The sequence below is a fragment of the Ambystoma mexicanum genome, chromosome 5p, assembly GCF_040938575.1.
Source record: "Ambystoma mexicanum isolate Mex_15411 chromosome 5p, UKY_AmexF1_1, whole genome shotgun sequence".
In the NCBI taxonomy this organism is placed as follows: domain Eukaryota; kingdom Metazoa; phylum Chordata; class Amphibia; order Caudata; family Ambystomatidae; genus Ambystoma; species Ambystoma mexicanum.
In genome coordinates this window covers 791,745,626-791,765,072 of record NC_090930.1, presented here as the reverse complement: position 1 = coordinate 791,765,072, position 19,447 = coordinate 791,745,626, and the positions used below count along the sequence as shown (strand labels likewise).

Genomic DNA, 19,447 nt, shown 5'->3' with positions numbered 1-19,447 from the left:
AATCATAGGCTTTTATTGCATCTAGAGAGGTAACCGCTTACTCTGCATCTTTCCCCGCTCTTTGTTCCATAACGTGGTGCAGTCTGCGCAAGTTCCAGGACATGCTCCTGCCGTGTACGTAACCCGCTTGGTCTGAGTGGGCCAATATGCCAATCACTCTCAGCCTGGCTGCCAGTAGGGCGGCCAGTATTTTACAGTCCTGATTTATCATTGAGAGTGGTCTGTACGACCCACATTCCAGCAGGGGCTTCCCAGGATTCAGTATGGGTATTATTAATGCTTCCCATAGGCTGGTTGGCAATAGTCCCCCCCAATAGTCCCCCCTCCAAGGCTTCCTCCATCATGTGCAGGAGATGCGGCACTAGTGCTGCTGCATATTCCCTATGACATTCTGCTGGGAACCTGTCTGCCCCTGATGTTTTGCCTGTGGGTAGTGAAGGTATGGTCTCCTGCAGCTCCTCTTCTGTGAGCGGTGCATCTAACATTTCCACCTGCTCTCGCCCCAAACAGGGTAGCTCTATCTCCTCCCACACTGCCTCAATTTCCTCAGCCCTATCCTCTCTATCAGCATCATATAGTTTCTGATAGAACCTTCTGATGACTGAGTTAATCTTCCCTTGGGCCCGCCATTCCTCGCCACATTCCTCTCTAATGGTGCTGATCGTGTCCCTGCTCTCCCTGCACAACCAGGCCAGCACTTTCCCAAGCTTATCCCCTCCTTCATGGAGTCTCTTCACATATTTGCCATAGTCGTGTTTGCCCAGGCTTTCCCAGGCAACTATACACTCTCGCCGTAGCTCCATGCATTTTGCCTCGCCATCCCCCCACTGTCCGTCCCGTTCTGACCATGCTTCCATCTGCTCTTCTGCTCTGCATTTGGTGCCAGTATAGGCGCGTTATAAATGCCATATCAAATCATATCAGTAGGTCTTTCCGTATCCCACCCGCTTTCCCAATTGCCTCACCCCTGATCACCACTTTGAAAGATTCCCACAAGGTGCACGCGCTTCCCACACTTCCCACATTTATTTAAAAGAATTCCTCTATCTTCCCTCCAAGGTGTGCCCTAAATGGCTCATCTAACAGTGCTTCTGCTCTTAATCGCCATGTCGGGATGGGGCCTCTGTTGTCTGTTTTTTGCTAGGTCACTAGCAGAGTTGCATAGTCCGAAATGACCATGGCTTTGTACTCTGTTGTCACAAATTCGCCTAGCGACTCGGTTCCAGTAAGCATGTAGTCAATGCATGTGTGTACTCCATGTGACCTTGAGTAATAGGAATACCCTCTCGTATCTCTCCACACTTCCTGTAATTTCAACTCCTGCATCAGGCCCCCTAGCACTCTAGCAGACAGTGCCCTTCTCCCGCTCGTCCCGTCTGACCTATCCAATGTTGAGTCGAGGGTACAGTTGAAGTCCCCCCCCAAAGCCATAAGGCTCCCCTGTATGACGCTAGCTGGGTACCCAGTGACCGAAAGAAGGTGGTGGCATCATGGCTGGGCCCATATGTATTCATTATGTACACTTTTCACTGTGCCAGTAGCCCATACACAACCGTCAGCCGGCCCTCAGTGTCACACTTGCAGTCTAATAACTTAAATGGCACTGTGGGGGCAACCCAAACAAGGGAGTGTCTAGCGTAAGCTGAGTATGTTGAGCCCCGTACCACCCCTCCCCACTTCTTCCCTATCGTAGATTGCCTGGCCACCGTTAAATGCATCTCCTGTAGGAGTGCAATCGTCATCCCTTTGTTTACCAAATATGTGTGTACCCTATTTCTTTTTATGTAGCTGTTAAGACCCCTCACGTTCCTGGTAACAATCATTATGCTACTAATTATCCCCCCCTGGTTTCTTACCCCTGGGGTGTCTCACCCATCCGCCTCCTTCCCTCCCTCACTACCGCAGTCCAGACCTCCGCCTGTCATAAGGTCAGTAGTTCTCCCATCTCTCTCCTCTCCTCTGCCCGTTCCCTGGTGGGGCAGTCTGGCATGCAATTCAACCAAACATAAAACTCCCCCCAACTCCCCAACATGTCTAACCAGTTCCCACTGGTTCCCAGTCCATTCGGGCTCAGCCGCTTCTCCCACTAACCAGTGTCAATCTCCCCCCAAACCAGTTTTAGCACGCAGCGGCCGGGTAAATCAAAGCTACACCCAACGGGGTCCTCGCCGGGTCAGTAGGTCATTAATTTCTCTTGTTCGCTTTCCACCTTGTGCACAACCCCACTGTCTGCAAGTTGTTGCTTCTTCAGTTCCGTACTGCAAGCAACTGCTCCTCTCCCACCGATTGTCTATCTGATATGCCGCCTCCTCTTCCCTCTTTGCATATTGAGTTCATTGTCTTGCTTCGCTTCCCTCTCACAGAGCAACATCTTGCCTACCACATAGCTGTGGTACTGCGATCAAATCCATCCATGCCTGTGCTTGACTAGTGCTGTTGAAAAAATGATGAGGTGCCATTCTAGAGTACTTTCAGCTTGGCAGTGAATATCAAAATGTACTTCAGGTTTGCTGTCACTGCCGTTCTTTAGTGGGTCCAAAGCCTGCTCTTTATTTCTGCACTTTCAAAGTGTAGTCTGCGTAGACCGCTATCTTTTCTGAGCCTCTCTCTATCAGTCCCCCTTTCCGTAAGTTTGTTAGGATCTCTTCTCTGTCTCTATAGTTTAGCAGCTTTGCTATCAAGGGTCTCTGCAGCGCTCCCGGGGGGGAAGGGGTCTCCTGCCCGATGAGCAGTGGGATCGCTCTACTGAGAAACCCTGTGATAGGTTACTCATCCCACCTTCTGTAGCAACATGTTCTCCACGTATGTCGTGGGGTCTCTCTCTTCCATCCCTTCAGGCAGGCCCAGGATCTGTATGTTTTTGTGCCGGACTCTTCCCTCTGCATCTTCTGCTCTACTTTCCAATGCTGGTACTTTCGCTTTTAGTTCTCAGACCACTGATTGGGCTGTCTCTATCTTCTGATTGTTTTCATCTGCAAGCGTCTCCACTGACGGCACCCTCTATGCCTGCCCTCTGATATCCTGTCTCAGCAGACCCACATCGATTCTAACCTTGTCTATTCTCCTTTCCTGAGTAGACTGGAGCGTGGCGATAGCCTTCGGGACCTGGCTGTCATCTGTTTTCCCATTAGACTGTGCCTGTGTGTCTTCATGAATGGACGGGCTGCCTCCCTCTCCCTTGTGGGCGAATGCCTCCATTTTTGTCTATCTAAATTTCCTTTTATGCTGGTTTTCTGGCATGTGCACAACTCTCGCTCCCCTTGCAATGCTCTGGGTGTGCGCGCTTGACTCTTCAGCTAGAGTTGTGTCAGTCCTTCAGTCTTGCGCGTGGCTGCGCCAAGAGAGGCATCCTTGCTCCATGGCCCCTTCCTTTCACACCACCTGGGCCCCCCACCACCTGGGCCCTGTCTGTCTGCGCCTCGGAGGCTTGAGCTGTCTAAGTTCAGGTACCCTGATGAGGTTACCACCTCCCTTCTGGACGTTCCCCTGCAGTTTTCCCTGGGCTTTGCTTTCCCTCTTGGCGCTGTCTGCTGTGGTTGTTCCCGCCAGTGCTGTGCGCTGGGTGGGGGAGGGAGCACGTGGTGGGGGATTCTCCATCCTCCCATTTGTATCTGTTCTCAGCTGGTCTGCAGGCCGTAGTCAGGCAGGTGCCCCTGCTTCTCCTGCTCCCAGAGCTCCCCTCAAGGTTTTCTCCTCATCTGGCGTGCCGCTTTTGTGCTGCCGGCCCGTTGCCTCACTGCGGGTGGGCCCGCTACTGGTCCTTGATGGTGCTTAACTGAGCTCCAGATAACGCATCCCTAGAGCCAGCTTCCTCTGCAAGGAGCGCTCTCCAGGCTGCTCGGGCTGCTCCAAGCCTCTGTCTGGGCTCCTCTGAATTTCGCCAGGGGTCTCACTGGCCCACATGGGCATGATCTCAGTGGCTGCCGATGGGCGGGCTTTCCTTGTCCTGGAGCTACGCTGCTACTCGCTCCGGGATCACGGCTCCTCGGCTCAAATCGGGCTGTACTGCACTGCCCTCGGCGCTCCGGGTCTTGCGCCCTGTTTCCTCCCGCAGCGACAGATGGAGGACAGAGGGTATTGTCCTCAAAGGCGCTGCCCTGCTTCTCGGCCACTGCTCAGCCGCACACCTGCACCTTCTCAGTCTAAACTTCCTGCAGAGGCTTTCTCAAGTGGCCGCCACCATCTCGGTGGATTACGGCCCGTTTCTCCGGAGCATTGTTTCAGGCTGTTCTGCTTTCCTTTCTGGCCAGCTGCCGTCTCTGTTCGCTAAGGCCTCCTTGTGTGTTGTCTTTGCTTATTTATATGTGCCCGTTTCGCTTGTGGAGGCTTATCATTCACGGATCCGGCGGGAGCTACAGAGACTTGCTGCTCGCTCCATGGCCGCTAGCCACGCCCCCTCGGATCTAGCATTATATAAACTAGAAGCGAATGATAAGACATTGTGATCTTGCTGATGATTGTTTATTTGCCCTGCTTTACTTCTTGAGATGAAAGCAGTATTTTACCATCTCCTTTGAGTCTGTCTGGGTATTGAGTCTGAAATAATTTACTGGTAATTCCATCTAGCACAACAGATGCTTCAAGGTGCTAGAGCACATGACCACCTTTCTTCGGTAACTAGAAGCAAGTGAAATTATTATCTGTAAAGGTGGCTATTCTGTAACGTTGCGTGCACTATGAAGATAGCACCTCTACTGGGATCCATAAACGGTGCTGAAAATGGTGTCATCGGGCATCTGGTATTGTGACCATTCGTAGCGCATGTCTAGGTTGAAGGTTCAGGTGGTGCTCGCTATCAAGTAATTGCGAACTAGTACAATCATATGTACTGCGATATCGTATTGCATAATGCATAGGGCCCTAGGAAAATTCCTTTGGACAGTTGCTGTTATCGTTATGCTGTTGTGTCAAATACTTCCCCACTTGGAGTTTCCCTGCACCTGTCTGTCTTGCTTTCAAGCAATACGTCCATGCGTATAAAGCAAGCCTAAACCCGATTTCGTGAATTTAGAATACTACAAAGTCCTGAGCAATTCCCATTCTTAAGCATTAATCAAGCAGAAGGGCTCCCAAGCTTTAAAATTGCAGCTGATCAAAAATCTCCATTCCGCCTGCTGTCATATAAATAAATAAATGCATATGTGACACAATCGAAGTTGTCGTGGTAACTTCTCAAATGTTGACGTCAGGACCTACTTCTCTGTGACTCTGACGCTATTCCCCTTTTTGGCAGAAAAACAAACATAGATTTCGCTGAATCCTGAAGCTTCTGAGACACAGGCGGATTCTGAGTGCCTTTGCCATCTTACAAATTCCCGAATCCTATTGTGGCTTGAGCAGGCAGGGCAGGAAAGCCCCCCCCCCCCTTACTGAGCACATAAACATGCTGCGTGTAAGCCAGGGTGACATGTGGCTCTGGAGATGATGATCCCATGGCGTGCGTGTGTGGCGCCAGGAATGTGCCGATTCAGCACGCCGATCTGGTTCTCGCGATGGGACAGGTGCCGGGAAGCTCCACTGGGGCAGGCGTTTCACACAGCAGCCCTCCCTCCCTCCCTCTTGCAGCAGCACACGCTCGATGGCATTTTCACATGCATGTATGCATTTTTTTTAAAATGGGATTCTTAGACATGTTGTCTTTGGGCTGCTCTGCAGGAGCGGAGGTTTTTACAAGCTCTTTCGGGCCCTGCGCTTGAAATGAACCACGATTGTCAGTGTCTTTACTGTGCACCCCCTCGGCAGAACCCCAAAACCGTCCAGTGCCTTGCTTCTGCTTGGATGTAAAATTGTATTCTTCATTATACTATTGCTTTCCTGCTTGGTGTTTTTGCACAGAATGAAAAAAACATTTGACCAAATTACCATATGAATATAGTCACCCCAAATGCACGATAAATAGTTGTGTTTCAGAACAGTTAGTTTACGACATGAATTACGTGTTAGTGGATTAAACAGTCATCTTTTTCAGCATTTAAAGCGTAAAATCAACCATTAACAATGTAAAGTTACATTTTTGCGTTAACTTTGCAGTGCCACCTGAATTTATCAGTTTGTGTACATGCCTTCTGACCTTCATCACTGTTCTTCAGTGGACCCAAAGAAATGTTCATGACCTCAGGGGAATGGTACAAAAAAATTTCTAAGATAGTTCGTGGCATGGAAAAATCATGCAGAAATTCTGATGCAGCAATCACCATAACTAACTAATGCATTTCTGAGAAATGGATAACCTGAGGAGCCAGGGTTCAGTGTCTTGCTTTGGCCTCAAGAATGTTTCCGATTCATACAGCATTTTGGGCGGCATCAGTTTAGAGAGACCAGTGCTGGTCTGGAGCGCTCTGGAACACCGAAAGCCGCCTTCTTGTAAACTGGTGAGGGTTTGGAGCAGGTTTCAGCAATTCAAATCGCTCTTTTAATTGTATCCCTGCCTCTAAAAAAGTACTAAAGGTGATTAAATCTTGAGGGACCAATGAAATCTCGCTGTTCTGCATTTTGTAGGGTTCTTCTAGGTTTCTGGGAACGTAGTGTTTCTGGCAGGGACATCTACATGCCACTTCTGATATTATTCCAGCATGCCATACTTCTTGACTGAGAGCGAAAGGCCGCCTGGAGTGGTCTGACATTCCTTGTGAGCAGTGGATCTTAGCAGCTTTAGCGTTGATTGCCACTCTTGCCCCAATATGCAATTAATTGACCTCCTACATTCGACGACAGGTCTGTTTTCAGAAACGTATGGTCGTTCTTCTCCATCACAGACCCAGGGCGCCCTTTTAAGCGACCCCTAGGATGAATCAGAGGAACGAAACATGAATAAACATCTTTGGTTTGAAGCACGCACCTATGACTCCGTTTTGACCTTTACTTATCTCATTACGTATGTGAGTCAGGACATGTGATTTGTATGGGCAGGAACTGCTACTTACCAGTGACACTTATTTTGCTGCATGCCACCTGGTGAAAATTTACAGACTTTGCGTGACACAGTCATTCCGATGTCGGAATCGGAATTGGGATTGAGAGTTTGTTTAAACCAGAGACAGACTGGTGGTTGTGTGGTCCTGGGTGTCTGTTGTCTCACTTCTTGCATGGCATGGACCGGACCCCCACAATGCTTCTCACTGTAAAGCCAGTACTACAGGTAAGAAGCATTTTATGGTCACTGAAAATCTCCAATAGAGTTGCATGTTTTCATATGATACAATGTCCCAAGACAATGGCACCAAAAAGAATTGCTCCACAGGAACTGGCAACACCCAGCTGAGAGCACTTCGGAGTAGCTGTGAAGCGGTAAACGCGCTATACAAAGCCCCAAGTAAATATACTATTTCAAAAGTAATCCTGTTCAAAGTTACAGTAGTACTTTCTTGCCCTCCCGTCATCCTCCCTTGTGCCCCTGTGAAGTGTCCTACAAGTGGCTGCACGCCTCATAAAGGGTCTATGCAGATACAACCACATCACCCCGACCCTCATTGACCTTCACTGGCTCCCACGGCACGCACAAATCCCCTTCAAGTCTTGCTGCATCATCTATAAGGCAGTCGCCCTCAAGTCACCCAGCTACGTCAGCATCTCCTGCCAGACAGTGCACCACTTGAAGCCAGACCATGTGCAGACTTGAAATCTGCTGCTGCAAAAACGAAAGGATCAGAAAACAAGCCTTCTCTGCCTATGCCCCAAGAATATGAAACCTCCTCGCTGTTGGCATCAGACTCACCCGCACGCTCCTACAATTCAGAAAATAATTCAAGATCCACCTCTTCAAGGAGTCTCTCCTCCTTAATACCCAGTCCATCACATCAACCCTCGCGCAACCTGACTCACTAGACGATGCCCACCCCTCTCCTCTACACCAGCCGGTACAGCTGTACCCCTCCTCTGTGCCCCTCTGTATCCTACCCCCTGCTATATATATGTTCTGTTGTTACCAACGAAAAGTGCTCCTTTATGCATCTGTAATGTTGTACACCTCTGTAAAGCGCTCCGTTATGTATCTGTATTGGTGTATATATCTGTAAAACACTCTGTTGCTTCTCGAAGCTAGGCCCGCGCTCAATAAATACCATAATAATAATAATAATGATAAGCCACAGCCCCTCTGCACGGAAAGACAAGCAACCACAAACATGCTCTGTTCCCTCTCACCTGTGAGGTGAAACTTGTTTCTGATGGCACAGAGAGAAAGAAGAGGTGTGGCCTAGCAGTTCGGGTTGTGCTGCTCCAGTTGGTGGCAGGGCCAAGACTGATTTGCATAAGGCTGGTCCCCTTCTGAAATGGCACATACAGGCTGAAAACGGATTGATACCATAGACTTGTGCCCTTTAAGACGAGGTAGCAATACTTAGAGATGTATGAGGATGCAGAATTTACTCAAACATCAATAATCAAAACCGACTCAGGAAGTTGGCAAAACTCTTCTCTGTTTTATTTGCAATGATCTAAAACAGGGAGGTTACAACAGACATCATCCGACGTTTGCTCGAACTCTCAATACATTTCATCAAAAACATAACTTTTATAGTCAAAATTCGTCATCATTGACATCATACTACGTGGCAAACTACAAAACCGACTTGGGTATATATTAGGCTTTCAAGGAACATCGAAGTAAATGTTCCATACTAACGGGAATAGTGATTGGGTCTCTAACCTCAGGTGGACAACTAAGCCCTCCTCTAGTGCAAGACATCTTCATCGTCATAAAATACACAATTCATTGGTTACATAGACTATAGGGCTTCTTGATATGTGGCCCTCTACAATTAGTCATGCTTGAACCCTTCTGGAATATTCCACACATTAGCAGCACGCAGGCTACCACTCCAGGTGCGGGGAGGGTCAGCGTGATTATGCCTCTCCACCAAATTAGCCCAACATCTGTCATCACTCTTGCTGTTTGCCATTCAATTAAGGCTTTAAACTTGGCCTTGCAGAGGCTCTCTGTGCCTGAGAATTAAAGGGAGTATGGCATGGTGTTATCTTCTGGTTTCGGTGTAGCTCGACCCAATTTCTATTTTCATCAGACCATGTGAATATCGACCATGTTTTCGAGCTCTTCGCTGCATATAATACTATTAAATGATGAACTCTTGACTCCTTCGGTGTTTTTCCATTTCACCTCAAACTGAATTTTGTTTCTTTCTCACGTTCATGTAACTACTGGATGGACAACCAGGCTCAGGGTAGCCTCGACTCTTGGTGCTGGGCCAGCCAAGCCTTTCTAAAATTTCTCCTTCGCCATGAGCTGTTTTCCAACTGCACCACACTAAAAACGCTTTCCAATCAAGTCTTGCTGAAGTGCATCGTGGAACATCCAGGTTCTATACATTCCTATGTATATATATAAATTGGTGCATCGCCCCAAACTATTCACTACATAGCCAGCCTTAAGATCACTTTGTCTACTTGCGTTACTGCTTCGCGTGATGACACCAGTCTTCTTTCTCACTCATTTTCATACTTCTTCCAGGACCTCTTCCAGAAGAACATTATTTCTTTGTGCATGTATATAGGGGTTTCTCAGTGGATACCTTGTTTCAAGGATTATTTGCTTTGCTTTGCGATACAGGCATTCTTACTGGAACTGCACATGTTGCAATTTCTGGTTCCCAACATATAGGTAACATGGGGGCGGAGCTTCTGGTAGGGGTACTTGCCTCCTCCTCTACACTATGGTTACCCAGAGCAATGCCAGTGCTTAAGATGAATTCATACCCTTACACTCATCACAGTTTTTGATGATAGATTGTCTCTCTAAGAGAGAGGGAAAGACCCAAAATAGGCCTCTTGCTCTCTGCACGATAGGTAACCAAGGCGCACCACACTGATGAGGTACAATAAGGCTAAAACATGTCAGAAGATGTCTCAGTTCCCATGCAGAGGGGGCATGGCATAGCAGTTCTTACTGGACTGCACCAATTAGTGGCAGGACCAGCACTGATTTGCATGTGGCTAATTCCTTCAGCAATGGTGCAGATAGGCTAAAAAACGATAGTATGAAAGGTTGCCCAGAGTCAAGCCAGTGGTTAAGATTGATTCCTAATCTGCATATTGTAAATTCACTTTTCCAGTGTTTGTAAATTAATCACTCCCTCACTCAGTATCGAAACAATTGAAGCAGAGAGTAAATCAAATCCCCCTCAATCTGCAAACAAATCACCAAGATTAGCACATGTTTTTGCACTTAGAAGATATTGTGTAAGTTAGCACATGTATTGCACTTAGGAAATGTGTAGGAACAGTGTAGGTTAGCACATGTTTGCACATGAAGAACATTAAAGGTTAGCACATGAATTGCACCTGAAGAACTGTGAAGGTTGGCACATGTATTGCACTTAGAAGGAACTGTGTAGGTTAGCACATGTTTGCACCTGAGTTGCACTTACAAGAATTGCCGAGGTTATCAGTTGTATTGCACTGGAGGAACTGTGAAGGCTAGCACATGTACTGCGCTGAGAAGAAATTGTGAAAGCTAACACGTGTATATAGATATACCTCTGAGAGTGGGCAATGTATTGCACTTAGATGGACTTTCTGACGGTGGGCAATGTATTGCATTTAGATGGACTTCTGAGGGTGGGTAATGTATTATATTTCAATAGATTTACTGAGGGTGGGCAATGTATGCACTTAGATGGATTGTTTGAGGGTGGGTGATGTATTGCACTTAGGATTTTCTGAAGGTGGGCAATGTATTGGGCTTAAATGGATTGTCAGAGGGCAGACAATGTATTGCCCTTAGATGGACTTTCTAGGGGTGGGCAATGTATTGCATTTAGATGGACTTCTGAGGGTGGGTAATGTATTATATTTCAATGGATTTACTGAGGGTGGGCAATGTATGCACTTAGATGGATTGTTTGAGGGTGGGTGATATATTGCACTTAGGATTTTCTGAAGGTGGGCAATGTATTGGGCTTAAATGGATTGTCAGAGGGCAGACAATGGGCCTCATTACACGGAAGGCGGTAATCCAGGGTGCTATTAGCACCCTGGACCATGCCGGTAAATCACCGGCACCGCCTTGGCGGAAAGGGGATTTACCGCCCCATTCCAAGGTTGGAGGGGCGGTAAATCCCCTTTCCGCCATTGCCCTTCCCCATTCCCATTTCTGCCCCATAGGGCTCTATGGGAATGGGGAAGGCGCTAATTACGGCACCGCAATTTTGCGGTGCCGTAATTAGCTCCGAGGTCCCTTAGCGGGTTGGTACTTAACGCCTGCAAGAAGCAGGCGTTAATTCCTCCAACCCGCAAAGGGACCTCGTAGTACGGCGGTAAGGGTTAACGGTCACCGTTGCCATTAACGGTGACCGTTAACCCTTACCGCCGTCCGTGTAATGAGGCCCAATGTATTGCCCTTAGATGGACTTTCTAGGGGTGGGCAATGTATTGCACTTAGGTGGACTTTCTGAGGGTGGGAAATGGGTAAAGGCAGGGGGTAGGTAATGCACTGCACCTGCTAAACCTACTGACCCAAGCTGACTTATACTCCAGTACTGCCAGATCCTCTCACCCAACTTATGCACTGACACTAGATGTATTGTAACAAAGTGTATGCTTTGAATCTAGGTTATTTTCAGCACAACATAGTCTCTGAATCTAGGTGCATTTCATCACAGTGTATGCTTTGAATCTGGGTGCATTTCAGCACAGTGCATGCTTCGAAACTGTTCTTATTTCAACACAGGGTATACTTTGAATATAAGTGTATTTCAACACCAAGTAGGCTTTGAATCTCGGTGTATTTTCAACACAGGGTACGCTTTGAATATAGGTGTATTTCAACAGAGCATATGCTTTGAATCTAGTTGTATGCCCAACAGTGGGCGCACACTAACCCTACTACAAACTCAATATTCTGCATACTCACCCACAAACTCTAACAAACACACCCCTAATTCTACTGCACCACAAACTGAACACAATCCACAACATCCAACTTGAAACCAAACCCAAGTACACACAAAGCACCCATGCACACTAATACCTCAACACCACATGACACCTACCAACCGAAAACGCACCAACGCTCATTGATCGGTTTCTCTGAATGGAAGCTGCCAAAAGCACGTCAAAGCTCCCTTGATCGTTTCCCTCTCGATCCCACTAAGAAGTCCCCCCAACCCTCCTTCAATTGCAGATCCACCAGCCGCAGGGGTACCACGCAAGCGGCAGCAGTGCGCGGTACAAGACCAGATAACATAACATAACCTATGAGAAATGAGAAATCACCAGCGGGTGATTAGCATACATTCAAAAAGCAGTCTGGTAACATAGGAAAGACAGTGAGTCAAGTTTTAAACCCTTCTGAACAAGTGATGCAATCTGGGATCTCTGCTCATTTAATTTGTCACACCACTCACCCTAACAGTAAAATGCCTGCAAACCACAAGCCAATTATACTCAATTGGACAGCATGAGCTCATTTATGTGAGGCTTGGGCTGTTCTGCTTGTGCGGATGGTTTTATATTAATCACACAGCCCCACCACTCCACTGTTTACCGTAAATCTTGTGTAGTGCTCTTTCCGACTAGGGGAATAGCATGGGCTGCTTATGGATGACAAAGGAAGCCCTGGCTCGTGAGCAGTTTTTGGAGACTGTCGGGGCTCTCCCCGGCTCGCCCTGACCCGCGTAAAGCACTGGGTACAGAGATTTGCCAGCCAAAGATGATGGCCGAGTAATTGCCTGTATCACATCTGTGCGATAGGTCTTCAGTTCACTCCCACATTGAATGACATTTTGTAAAATCAAAGGGCCCTGAGTTTTCAATGCAAGATGCAGATTAAACTATACAAATCTATTTCTTGAGCAGTGAGCCAAGATGGCTACAGACGAGACAGGAATCTGAGCACGTACTTAATAATGCAGTGCACGCACTCATACCTTGCATACACGTGGCTTGTAGTCCAATAACTAGATTATCTATTAGAAGTCCCGCTCTGGCATTCATGCCGATTGACCTGTCTAGAGGCAAATCCAGCTCTTGCCATGCCAATACCACATTTCTGTCTCAATCGAGTTTTGACTTGTAAATGCTCACATTCCAATGCAATGCTCCCGGAATCACAGAAAATTGGCTTCTACCCAAAGCAGGCATTTGAGCTAATGGTGGCCTAAGAGAATATAAAACAGCGCGACTTGTAATTCTGTACGTATTTCATACGAACATTACATTTCATTAAGCAATATTGAAAGTCTACCAATTCTTCTACACTGCAGATGGGATTGGCATACTTTAAGGTAAGTGGGTTTGCCTTAAATTGTTGGATATTTAATTACTGTATGCAATCAAAGCATGCTATAGCAGGCAGGATGCCAAGCGTCTTCAAAGAACAGCGGAACTCGCAACCAGCCGAGAAAACCTTGTCTAGTCATTTCATTTAGTTCAGAGTGCTTATCACTGCATTTTACAGGTGCTGCCATGTTGGGATGTGCATGATGTATCAAGGAGGTAATGCACTGGAAAGGGGTGGACGTCCCAGGCATGGACCGCGCATGAATGCACACACTGCTGCACCTAGCATGATCATGCAGTCATTTGGAGGTACCATCTAACTTATAAAATAGCTAGTTAGAGCTCAGAAACGAGCACTTTCAAGAATTTGTTTGACAAACTTGACTACTGCTAAAAACACAAACTACTTCACTCCCTCTGTTTACTTCAAGTTGTCAGTCTGTCTGTTCCTATCCACCCCCACTTCTGCCTTCCTCTTTTCTTTGCCCTTTTCCTTTCCTCCACAGACCAAGGTCTGGCTACCTCAGATGTCTGAAAACAATAAGCTGTTGCCACACTAGCCCAGACGCTGTAGGACCACTACGGTGCGGATGGGTGCAGTGCATAGGCTTATAACAAACCCTAACTTGTACTGCTCCTGTCTGGCCTAAGCCATACTACTCTTATGAGCTCTAATAAGAGCAACACAGTTTCTTCCACTCTGTTCCACGTTGGCTTTTATGTTATTTCTATGATATTTTACTAATCTAAAAGCTTTAATACTTTGCTAGGAAGAGTGGATGGCGTGTCAGTGAGTAGGTTCAAGTGAATCCGATTTCATTAAAGCAATGCTTAGTGAACTTTGCCGTATTACAGACAAGAGATCAGGGAAAACATAATGAAAATATGACTGATGTGTATCACTTGGATTGCCCTCCACATAAAGTGTAAAACATTCGTCCATCATCATTTGCGTCGGAGCATTTTGGTTTCACTTGCACTGAGAGGTCACCTCCTTTCTGGATGAAGCCGCGCACCTCTGATGAGCTCCTAATTAGAGGGGAGCATTTGTCAAGAGATGCTACAACTCTGCTACAGTCTGGTTTTAATGGTATCTTACAAACACAAAAGCTGAAATATTTTGCTAGAAAGTAAGTTCTCATTTCATTTTCTGGCTTGGTCTCGGCAGTACTTCAGTAATCTTTAGTAGAATACAGGCATTTGCACTTGTTAATCTAACATTGGAACCTTACCCTTTGCTATTTTTGCACATTTTAGGAGCGACTGGATGCTACCAGGACGTCATTTCACCGAAATGCCAGTGGTAGCGGAAGTGACATCACACGACCCTTGAACTCTGAGGACATCACAGGAAGTGATGTCATCTGACCCCACCCATAAGTGACATTACAGGAAGTGATGGAACACAACCTTTCACCCCTTTACAAAACAGGAAGTGGCATCACATAGCAATGTTTCCAAATACACTATGAAAAATATGGTTACGTATCACTGTAAAGTGACATGCATACAAGAATGGATCACCATATGTATCGTTAATATTAGTGTGTATAGACCCATATTACCAAATTACTATGAATGCAAGCAGATGTCCAAGTCCAAACGATAATGATGTGTTATTATATAGCACTTATGCTTAAGTGCTCCATATAGAATAACCTGTGTTCGTACTCATTTATCAACCTCAGCAGGAAGAAAGGCTGAGATGACCTTGCTGGGAGTTGAACCATCAAGCTGCAGATCACACACACATTGCAGCAGCGAACGCTCTACCCACTGAGCAATCTCACCAGCTATAGCTACCAGAAAACCAGCCACTCCAGAAACAAAGAGCCACATGCTTCTGGCCATAGCCCATGAGCCTCAATAAAATAAGTGTTTAAAAAAATGTTTTTTTAGGGGTAGCAAGGGAGACTACATGGGTAGCAAGGGAGACTTCAGGGGTCGCAGTTGCGACTCTGGCGACCCCTGAATGACGTTGCTGCTACCATGACCTTTGCTTTCCCTTGTGATGAGTGCTCTGCTCTTTTCTGGACTAAGTTATTTCCATCTGAGGAGGAGAGTGAAACATTTGCCAGGAGAGCCGTATACTATAGGAGTGTCCTTGCTGCTAGTGGGTCTCATATTACATCTGAAAATATGAATAAAGAAATATCCCAAAAAATCCGAGACAGATCGCTGATACAAACGTGATTGCCTGCATTTAATCAGTGAATATATATTACCGTAATATTTCAGTGATAATGACTTTCCCATCCCGAAGGAGTATATGGCAACTCTATTCAGTGCCCTGTTCCATAGATTCTAGGATAAAAAAAAAATACAACTCCTGCTGGCTTCCTTCAGGTTGACGTGGATGGATGTTTACTAATCCAAAATATGTATATTTGTTTTGCAAAGGACGTTGAATGTGTTAGTCATTTTCTGGATTTGCATGGATTTTACTTCACAAATCCAACAGCTAAAGGCGGACTTGACATGCAGAGTAGTGTGTCATGTGTGTGATTCATGGTGTGTCTTCAATGATCTCTGTTGAAAATGATAAAAAAGAATATTGGCATTTGCAAATTCATGGGGTACACATCTATGCACAAATATGAACAACCCAAAAGGCCCATTTCACCAAGAAAAACAAAAAATAACATACTTTGTGTGTATTTTACAAAGTTGATGATATAAATTAGGAATTTGATGACCAATTTTTGCTTGTTCCAGATACGCTCCGTCATGAGTTTGTGCATCTCTCCCCCCACCCCTCCGCCCTGCCCCCTCCCTGAGTAGTTAGTTGAGAGTCTTGAATATGTAGTCCCAAATAATTTAGGGGTTCTCTGAATTCTCTAATTGCTGCACTGTGTGTGAGGCTCTGGACAGGGGTGAAAACACTGCAAGGCCTGACTAGTGTATCTTAATAAGGGCGCTATTGCGTGCTATTAAGAAATAAACACACAACATCACATAGCCTTTGTGTTGGGAACCAATACTTGAAGCAAGCCACACATTATGCCAACCAAAATACCTCATTTGCAGTCACAGCTAGCACAATTTCCTGCATGCCACTCCACATAGCGATGACTCACTCTGTACCTTGCTACAGGTGATGGGGGATAGCTCAGGGGCAACGCGTTTGTCTTGGAAGCAAGACAATGCATCGCAACACAGGTTTAAATCCCGATCCAACGCTTAGAAACCAATCTCTGGTATTGAGTGTGTTATAAAAGAACAAATATGAATATAATGTCATACAACAGTGCTGCCATATTGTAATACTAATCACAAGAGTGTTGTCACATACCTGGAGAGCAAGAGTTTCCCCTGCAGTTTCAGATCTGCAGCACAGTCATCGGATTTACAGTTCCTCTCAAAGATAGTCTGCAGAAAATTGAAAATACACAGTTATTTATTGGCAAATGCAGACTGAGTAGGAAAACTCATTAGTTGAGTGAACTGCAGAGAGTCTGCATGTGCTCATGACCTGTATTCAGCTATTGATCAGAACGGGCAAGCGCATTTAAGCAACAGTGATACATTCATTGTGTGGTCCTGGAACAGACCAAATGCGCATTCTGCAAAACACATGTAGAAGAACAACCAAGTGGTACTCGTTTTTTCATTTTGTTTTATTTTATTTTATTTAGCATATGTAAGGCGCTTTATACAACAGAATTGTGTTTCAATGCGCCACAAGGCAAAATGGGAAGGGAACAGGGGAAATAACAATGGCAAAAAACGGTAAATATACAGTCGTGGTCCTACTAGGCCTTGTGGCATTCGGCCATGCAAGAGCTTTGAGGACACTGCAATGCACTTGCTCATTCAGCCTTACAACACACCCGCCACTGCTCAGAGTGGGAAAAGCAGAAATCTGTGGATTGAGGAGCACGATCAAAAGAAGAAGTATGATTGATTGATCGATGGGTGGCTTAAATCTATACAATGCTCTCTGAAGCAGCCTCCACACATAGAACTGGGCAAGTCATCCTCAGAAGTACTCCATCAGGTAACAAAAAATCCTAATCATAAAGCTGTCGTACAACATAACAAAATACATAAACAGTTTACAAAGCAATAAAGACCTCAGAAGAAATGATGACAGATGAATGGAAAAATATACAAGGTCATTTCACTCAAAACTTAGAAGTAATTTTTGGCCAATGTGCAATAGACTTTGCTGAACCCCCAACTCAAGCTTATCAATCTTCATCTTTAAACTCGGAAAAGCAGTGGAAGGATGCGATCAGGGTGGACGCATATAAACAAATCTTATACTTCACAGAAAATCTGGAATGTAATGATGGGTGATTTTATATGTATATATAGCAGCCGATATGCCCATTAAACTGAATGAGGAAAGTACTATCTCCAATGAACGCCACATAATTGGAAACACAAGGCCAATCGAGTGGTTGTGTTGTGAGAGGAGCCATTTTGCAACAGAGGATTCCAGTGATAGATCAACAAACATAAAATAATTGACTAAGGTTTCCTATAATTGAGCATATTTAAGGGAATAATAGCCTTTCAGTGGGAATGTAAGGTCCACAGGTTTGACGCAATCTGGAAGCAACACTACCGGTCATCACCAATTCCCAGTGACAATAACCAGTAATATTGCTTATGAACCATAGAACCGGCAACTCACCTGAGACTGGCACCCTCACTGCAACAATTCAGCAAGAAGGTGAGCATTTCTGCCACATCCAGTGAAACCCTACTGTAGCCCCTGGCCCAATTAAGACCCCATGTGTGTATGGCTCGGGTGAAGATCAGGGCTGCCCAATCCTGATGCATGTGAGTAGGGAGGCCCAGGACCAGGTGGCATGGCCTAGAGGACTTTTGCCCCAACCTCAGGGCCAGTCGGGGCAGGTCTAGTAGTGTTGAACTTTGCTGAGCCATCCGAGGTCAGGTGGGTGGGCCTGTCAAGTAAGAAGTCCAGGAACTTCTGCTAGTGCATGGGAAGGACTGCCCCATGCTGCCAGGAACGTAGCACGGGCAGCAGCCCAGTAAAAGCCGTGAGTGCATGCAGCACCATCATGGCTACCAAGCACCTCAAAAAGAGATCATGTTCCAGGCAGCGGCAGGGATGGCATTGCCCCAAGAGGGCACAGTTCCATGGGGCACTGTTAGAAGTTAAAGGCTCCCCGGGGCCGCACAGCAGTGATTATACAGCACCCCACAAGGGCATGGGCGATGCCAGAAGAGGGCCAAGGCACACAGAGCAGGCCAGACCTTCCAGAGCAACAGAGGGGCAGGCCTCGTCCTCAGCAACATGGAAGAAGAAAAAAATAAGAACTTCACGGAAATTGAATGTGGATGACTGCAGCAGCCATATTCTTCTAAATAATATATATGCATTGTATCTATGTATGTATTTATGTATGTACTTAGGTAAATATGTATGTAGTTCTTTACATAGACGTGTAGTACTGTTAATTAGTGTCATGATTGAGGGGTGAGGTTTTAGTTAAAGTGGGAGGCATTTAGAGATAGGAAGGTGTATGTGCTGGGGGCCCTGGCATGGGAGGGTATGGTTAGATGACGGCCTTACAGAGTCCCTTTGAGGCAGGGGCTGCTGGGAGGGGCCATGCTCTGGCCGCTCCTCTCTGTGTGTGGCTCCAGTTTGGAAGGAGGGGTGTGTTCCTTTGCTTCACCCATGGGGTCCCCTCATGACCTATCTAAGAGTGGGTGGGTCCGATATGAGAATCACGCCAGGGTAGGGGTTATTAAGGAGAAGTCATAATGTTTAAAGTTTAACAGTGTTGATTGTCTTTCATTTTAAAAAGGGTCCCCATTGGGGCCTATCCAGATCCATCCCTGTGTCTAGTGTTTTACTTGAAGGTTTTCAACAGCATACGGTGATTAGGCACTCATGGAGGAACCCATCTCATGTTGTGTAGGGAGGGATTAACATCTTCCTTAGCTTCTGGGTTTCCTACCATCCTTTTCTACTCCGGTGTTCTGTGGGATGAGTGATGTAGAGCAGTCCCTCTCTGGCCTGGCAAGTAAGGAGCAAGCCCAAACCACCAGGACAGGGGAAAACAACCAGACTACACTACGCCAACCTATCTGGATGACCTTCCCAAATGCCTGACCATATTTCCAAACATCTGATATATGCTCTTTACGCCCTGTCTCTCTCCAATGACTCTGGCACACTAAATGCCACACTTCAGAAGTGCATACATGGAGTAAAGAAGAACTTGGGGTCTTATATTGT

The 19,447-nt window shown here is 46.2% G+C and overlaps 1 protein-coding gene across 1 annotated transcript in view; it reads right to left on the bottom strand.

The window, feature by feature from the left end:
- ITGA9 (integrin subunit alpha 9) overlaps positions 1-19,447 on the bottom strand; it is a 1,159,507-nt gene that overhangs the window by 524,334 nt on the left and 615,726 nt on the right. The window contains exon 17 of the mRNA XM_069613210.1: positions 16,526-16,602. Coding sequence (XP_069469311.1) covers positions 16,526-16,602 — 77 coding nt within the window. The remainder of the gene's footprint in view (positions 1-16,525; positions 16,603-19,447) is intronic.